This window comes from Ochotona princeps, chromosome 4, assembly GCF_030435755.1.
Source record: "Ochotona princeps isolate mOchPri1 chromosome 4, mOchPri1.hap1, whole genome shotgun sequence".
Taxonomy (NCBI): Eukaryota; Metazoa; Chordata; class Mammalia; order Lagomorpha; family Ochotonidae; genus Ochotona; species Ochotona princeps.
The window spans coordinates 26,307,055-26,314,270 of NC_080835.1; the positions used below are offsets into that span (position 1 = coordinate 26,307,055).

The 7,216-nt window shown below is 40.6% G+C and overlaps 1 protein-coding gene across 3 annotated transcripts in view; it reads left to right on the top strand.

Annotated features, from left to right (window-relative positions):
• Positions 1–6,938, top strand: part of FBXO3 (F-box protein 3) — a 44,481-nt gene extending 37,543 nt beyond the window's left edge. The window contains exons 10-12 of one of the 3 annotated variants that reach the window (XM_012927120.3): positions 1,173–1,363; positions 1,845–1,914; positions 2,359–3,538. In XM_012927120.3, the coding sequence (XP_012782574.2) occupies positions 1,173–1,363; positions 1,845–1,883 (230 nt within the window). In that variant the 3' untranslated portion in view covers positions 1,884–1,914; positions 2,359–3,538. Of the gene's footprint in view, positions 1–1,172; positions 1,364–1,844; positions 1,915–2,358; positions 3,539–5,890 lie in introns of those variants that run through there. The other 2 variants (XM_004585416.4, XM_058663182.1) reach the window with 2 other exon arrangements.
• The last annotated feature ends 278 nt before the right edge of the window (positions 6,939–7,216 follow it).

Sequence of the window (7,216 nt, forward strand, 5' to 3'; positions counted from 1 at the left end):
TCCCCAAATTTTGGAACATTGAGTCCTGGGTCAAAACTGAAACCAGGAGCTCAGAACTCCACCTGGTTCTCCAATCTGGGTGGCAGGGGCCCAAATACTTGGAAGCATCTCCCATTGCTTTCCCAGGCACATTCACGGAGCTGCACTGTAAACAAGCCTACCTGGGATTTGAACTGGCGTTCCAGTGTGGGATGCCAGCATAGGCTGCTATACCACAACAACAGCCCAAGGAAATGGAACCAAAAGATAAACTTATTTTGGTGCAAGCAAATTTGATTGTTAATGCTAACATTAAGGAATTTTGTTAAAACCGTATTTCTTGGGCCCGGCGGCATGGCCTAGTGGCTAAAGTCCTCGCCTTGAACGCCCCAGGATCCCATATGGGCGCCGGTTCTAATCCCAGCAGCTCCACTTCCCATCCAGCTCCCTGCTTGTGGCCTGGGAAAGCAGTTGAGGACGGCCCAATGCCTTGGGACCCTGCACCCGTGTGGGAGACCTGGAAGAGGTTCCAGGTTCCCGGCTTCGGATCGGCGCGCACCGGCCCGTTGCGGCTCACTTGGGGAGTGAATCATCGGATGGAAGATCTTCCTCTCTGTCTCTCCTCCTCTGTATATCTGACTGTAATAAAATTAATAAAGCTTAAAAAAAAACCACTGTATTTCTTTTTTTCCTTTTTTCTGCCATTTTGTCCATTGTGTAAGGACACTACCTATGTCTGCCAGTTTGTCTCATCTTATCACCTCAGATACATCTTCAAAATGTTTATGTTCTAGTCTCTTGCAACTGTTAAACATGTAGATTATTCCTACCTGTTTGAACCATTGTGTAAGGATAATACTTTTATTATATGTTAAGGACCGTGTCTTGAATTCCTCAAAGTCCTTTTAAAAAGAAAATGCACCATATTTTGTTTTGTTTTAATATATATTCTCTACTACATGATAGAGAATTTGATTGGAGATTACAAAAGCAAAACAAACACAAAATACTGAGGGATAAAATATTTGCTCATAGTTCTATCATTGTTAACATTTTGTCATATTTCCTTTTAGGTTTCTTCCTTGATTTTACTTTTCCATAATTTGCATAAATCCCATAGAGAATACACCTTCCCTGCTGTAATGAAGAACCGAGTTTTATTCTCTGTTCGGTGCTCCCCATCTTCTCTGCAGGTGAATTTCCGATCATCAGCCCAGGTCGGGTATATGAATACACAAGCTGCACCACGTTCTCGACAACGTCGGGATACATGGAGGGATATTACACCTTCCATTTTCTTTATTTTAAAGACAAGATCTTTAATGTTGCCATCCCCCGATTCCATATGGCATGTCCGACATTCAGGGTTTCCGTAGCTCGCCTGGTAAGTTAAGTTTTCCTCCGGTGCTGATTGACATGACATAGAGTTAAATCCACAGCGGCTCTTTGTGATGAGGCAGACGAGTGATTACACAGGGTGTTCTAGAGAGGCCCACAGAGTCCAAGGAGGTACCCTAGGCAACGCCTGAATGTGCTGTGTGAGGAGGGCGAATGAACAACGCTGCTCCACGCTCCCGAGCCAGGGACGCTGCCCTTCTCTCGCCCGCTGTTTCCAGGAACGATTCTGTGGCCTCAGTATATAAGAATGTGAGCTTTAGCACACTAGACTGGTTAGAGTCTCCTTTGTTGTGTTTTGTTTAGGCTGGGAATACAATTTCTAATGGTGTTTTTGCTAACACTTGCAATTTAATGAACACATGCCCCATGGGAGATCATTACATAGAGTTAATGTGTAGACTTTTTAACAATCTCTCTGGGATCATTTCTCAAGTCAACAAGGTATGTTTTTTAAATCTGGTTTTTAGATGCCAACAGTAACCCCTGTCTTAGGGGATGTAAAATGACTAAGTGAAATTATGAAGCTCCAGTTTCACGGTAAGAATGCAATGTGACTGATATACTTAGAAGGCATTTGATTTATTGGCATTGAATGTGCAAAAACTGCTTGTAGCTCCTGGGATGATCCTGACGGGTGGGTCTGAAATTCTAAGGAAATGGACATGATGTTAATCTGACCCTGAAATGACACATTCTCAGTCCCAGTTTGGAAAGAGAAGGGTACTGATGAGGCTTTCCTATTGTATTTGTGCTATGTGATGAAAAGGAGCTGCAGTGTGGAATTGAGGAATTGAGGTTTTTGCTTTCTTCCCAGTGGAGGAGTGCTGGCATTCACTTGCTGTGTATCTCCTCACAGAAGTATTTGATGTGGTTCATCAATGAAGCTGTCTAGGACTAGATTATTTTTTTTTTAGTGGGAAAATTTCAAAATATTAATTTAATTTCTTTAATATTCATATTTTCTGTTTCTTCTTGTTTCAGTTTTGGTAATTTGTGCCTTTCAAGGAATTTGTCCATTTCATCTAAATGTTGAATTTATTGGCGTAAAGTTATTCACAGTGTTCCCTTGATATCCTTTGAATGACTACAAGAGCTGTAGTCCTATGTCCTTTTTTGTTCTGAATATTGGTAATTTACATCTTCTCTTTGGTTCATCACTTTTATTGATTATCACTAATTGATCATTTAAAGAGAAAAAGGTTGTACTATTTCATTGATTTCTGCAATTTTGTTTCTCCTACTTGAGATTTAATTTGCTTTTCTTCTAGTTTTTTAAGGTGCAAATTTAGATTGTTGATTTTAGAGCTTTCTTCTCAGCACTGTTTCAGCATATTTCATAAATTGCGATGTTTTCATTAACACTTATTCCAAAATAGTCCCATATTTCCTTTGTCAATTAATTTTGAACTGTGGCTTTTCTAGAAATGTGTTAATTTCCAAACAGTTGGAGATTACTCAGTTGTATTTTGATTACTAACTCCTAATTTTATTGTTGGAGAGCTTGCTCTGTACTTGTAAAATGTATTATGGCCCAACATTATGGTCTGTCTTGGTGAATGATGCTTGCGTATTTGCAAAGAATGTATATTCTGTCATCTGGGGGGATGTTATTCTATCAGTGACATCTCGGTTGATTGACTCAGTGTATTCCAAGTCTTTATGTATTTATTGAGTTTTGAAGAAATTTCCCACTAAAATTATGGTTTGTGTATTTCTTTGTTTAGTTTTGCTAGATGTGCCTCATGTATTTTGAAATGTATACTTGTATGCGAATATGCTTAGAAATGTTATGTCTTTTTGGTGAAGTGATTTTTTTATCATTATGAAAACACCCTCTTTAGCTTTGATACCATCCGATGTCCTAAAATTTAAAGACTATTGAGGTTTGCTTGGCAGGCAGTTGAGCTATTGTTTGGCCGCCTTGATCCTTTTGAGATGTGTTTTAATATTTGGTAAGGTGGTTCTCAAGTAGCATATACTTCATGGTAGTGGGTCTCAACCGTCCCTGGAACTCTTAATACTGACTGAGGACACCAAAGAACTCCTGCTTTGGTGGCTTAGATGGATATTCACCATATTAGAGACTCAAACCGAAATTTTTCCATATTTACTTATTATAAGTTCCTTTTCAAATTATAATAATAAACTGACTTCAAGTTCAGCCTTCTCTCAACTGTGTTCTCAATTATTCAGAGTTATAGTTTCTTCCTCACCAAGAATAATCATATCAAATCCTGACCTGCCTTGTCAAAAATACTTCCTGTCAAGCATGAGAAATCAATGAAAGGGAATGAGAATTCTGGGTTTATTTCTAATCAACACAAAAAGAGCGATGGGTTATATTGCTTGAACTTCTCTTTAAATAAGTTTTCCTGATTTGGAAATTGAATTGTTCCTTTTTTGTCCTGTAACAGTCTGTCTTAAATAGGAAAATGCTACTTTTTAATATACCACAGGTTTGTCTTGTTCTTGGTCCCGGGGGTTGGCTTGTTTTGCTTTTGTGGGACACATTTCCAAGCTCCTGGTAGTGACTTCTTTCCACTGTTGTCTTGTCCCTTTCTGCTGTTGGTGTGTACTTTCAGCAGTATGGCCACACTGGTTTCCTTTAATAGCTTTCCTTTTTTTTTTTCCTTCTTCAAGATAATCAGATCTCCTAAGTATTCTGCTTTTGAATTTCCCAAGCTTTCCTCCTTCCTACGTTTGGATTTCCTATGGCAAAGTCTTCATTCTTTATATTAAGAAAAAAAATCCAAAGATACAAATATTGAAATATCCTGAAAATCATATCTGTGTATATTTTTTTCTGAGTGTTACTGTTGTTAGCATTATAATAAATTCAGAGTGACACAATTCCTTTCTCCTTCATTAATTCATTTGCTTTTTCAACAAATGTTTATAGAGTACTATAGTAAACAATATCATGAAAATCCCTGCCTTGTAATTCTAGCATTCTAATTGGAAGAGACAAACTGTAACAAACGCACAACCATGTACTTAAGTCAAGTAATAACCAGTGCTAAGGAGAAAAATCAAATTGGAGGGAAGAAGTAGTGTTCTGTGAGGCTGTAAGGTAGAAGTGTGGCAGCAGAGGCCTGGAAGGCACAGAGGGAGCCTGGTGGGTATGGGGAGCGAGAGCTCCAGCCACAGGCTGGCAGGTGCACCGACGCAGTAGCGAGCTTGGTGCGCCGAGACCCAGGAAGCCCATGTGGCTGGCGTGCAGCTAACGAGCAAGAGCGTGTGAAGACTGGATCAGAGGCCGAGTGGGTGCTGGGCAGCGTGATGCCGGGAAGGCCTTGCTGGAAGGACTTGTGCTCCCGTCTTGCCCAGGGTTTCCGGTGTTCTCCAGATTGTCACCCTTCTCCGCAGCCCCCCGCAGCTGTTCATAATTCTGTCTTCTTTAACACTTCGTCTTACTGGCTCTTCAAACGTGTGAGAGAAAACTGACAGCAGAGTAAGATGTGATAAGAGAAACAGCAGAACTGAAGTTTCCAGACGACATTCTTCAGATACTCTGTGTTCAGCATCACTACTGTCCTATTAGCAGTCTCTCCCACAAGTTAAATTAAAGGTAGAGGTAACCCTTTCCCTGCAATGTGGGCTGACCTCAGTGACCACTTCCTGATGAGTCGAGGAAGGAACTGTCACTTCTGAGGCTGCGTGAAAAAGACACTGCACTGTGAGCGTGGAGTTGGCTGAGCTGCCACGTCAGACGTCCAGCTGCCAGAAAGCCGGCTTGCTGAAGGGACTGTAAGGGACACCCCACAGCCTTCACCATCCAGTCTCCAGAGCTGGAAGCCTCCCCACACTTGTGAGTGAGGAAGCTCTTCCTGGGCCGCCATCTAGCTGCAACATCATGAGAGACCCCAAGACCAAACCACCTCATTGAGTACTTTCCAAACACCCAGCCCTCAGCAACCATGAGGGATAATTTGTTTGTTGTTTTAATCCATTTTTTAAAGAAGTAAAAGTAAAAAAGTAATGCTGTTTGTGTTAAGAGGAGGCTAACGATGATTGTCTTTTTTGATGATGTGTCTGTATTGTAGCTCACAAATCTATTAGACCTCTTGCTGGCAGTGCACAAACGTTACCAGTAGAGGTCACACCTGAGTAATAATTGCACATCTTATTTCTAAGTATATAGATAATAAAAAATCGTTATTTAATACATTATTAAAAAGCTTGGAAAATTTTTATCTTGGTTTACTGGGAGTAACCTGTTGGCTACCTTTTATGAATTACCAATTATTGTATTAGAATTAAGACCTGTCTTAGTGGAGCATTTTTAACCATCTCAGTAGCTACATGTGAAACACACATTTAACCTGTGGCACAAAAACATACCACAGAATCTTGTATCGGCATGTGCATTATAAAATACACCGTGGAAACCTATGGAAAGTTACATTTGATATGTCTGATTGGGCTCTAGAATAATGAGAATTTGCATTAAATAACTACTTCTGAAAAACTGCTGGGCTCTCTTCTTATCAAAAGATTATTTTCTTCTTTCAAGGAAATGGGTCCTGATGAATATGAAGAGATGGAAGAAGAGGAGGAAGAGGAGGAAGAAGACGATGACGATTCAGCTGATATGGAGGAGTCAGAAGATGATGAGGAGGAGAGACAGAGGAGAATGTTCGACGTTCCCATCCGCAGACGCCGCCGTTCGCGCCTCTTTTAGCCAGCCTTGTGCCCACAGAGGCACTGGGTGGTTCTCGGCGGCATCACACCTCAGGCGTGCTCAGCATGGAGCAGGGACACTCGCATGAAACACCGCCCGGGCCTGGGTCCCAGGCTGCGCTGCAGGGGACACTGCACTGCTCTGGTTCACTCTGTGTTTTTGTGGTAGAGGAGGAAATGGGATTTTTTTCTGCCTCTTTCAGAGTCCGTGGGAGAGTAGTTCTCTTGGCAACGGACAGACAGTTCTTTATTTTTCAAATATTTTATATTTACAAAAATACAGAAATGGGGAGGAAATTGTTTTTGAATATAGATTTTTCGATGTAGCAGAAATACCTGTAAGAGGATAGAGAAGAGTTGGTGAATGAGAGAATCTGGTATGACTTCTTGCAGTTGTAAGTTATTGGGAAATGAACAAAATTTGTAATTAGGCTCATCCATTCTAGCAAATAGCATTTTGTATTCACAGGGAGCTGATGAAATAACTTACATGCTAGTGGTGTGTCCTTCAGACAATCCTTGAATTGAAAGTCTCTCACCAAGACCTTGAATTTAAAGGTTTTCATCACCACAATCTTGACTTTAAAGTCCTTTATCAGATTATTCAAAAATGCATTTTTGAGTGTTAAAGTATGTAGTGTGTTGTTTATTAACAAAAGACTTCATAACGTCTCCTGTAGTCTAGATGTGTAAATACTATTTCTGTCTTGTTTCTCTTTTCTACACTTGACTTTGTGACAAGTGAATGAATTTTATGTAGGATTGAATATGTTTTCCTGAAACATGGATTTTTTTTTTGTATTTATATAATTGAAAGTTTGGAATGGAATCCTTAAAGTGTCAAAAGTTCAACATTTTGAAGGTTCTGATCCTGTAGTTTATATGATTGCCTATTTTCCATAAGCTAATATTAAGTTTATCATTACGCTTAAAAGACAGAAGGTGGAACTGATACTCATTGTCTTGTTGCCGTCCTGCAGCAGATCTGCCCCAAGTCCTCTCCTGGCTGGCTGGCCCCCTTGTCCCTCCTGGGGGCTCCACCTTCCCTTTTCTCCAAGGGCAGTTCTTGTGTAAAGAAACCTGGAGGAGGAGGAAGCGGGATTCAGAGTTGTGGAGCATCGTCGTGCCCTGCATAATGGTATTTCAGTTGACCTTGACC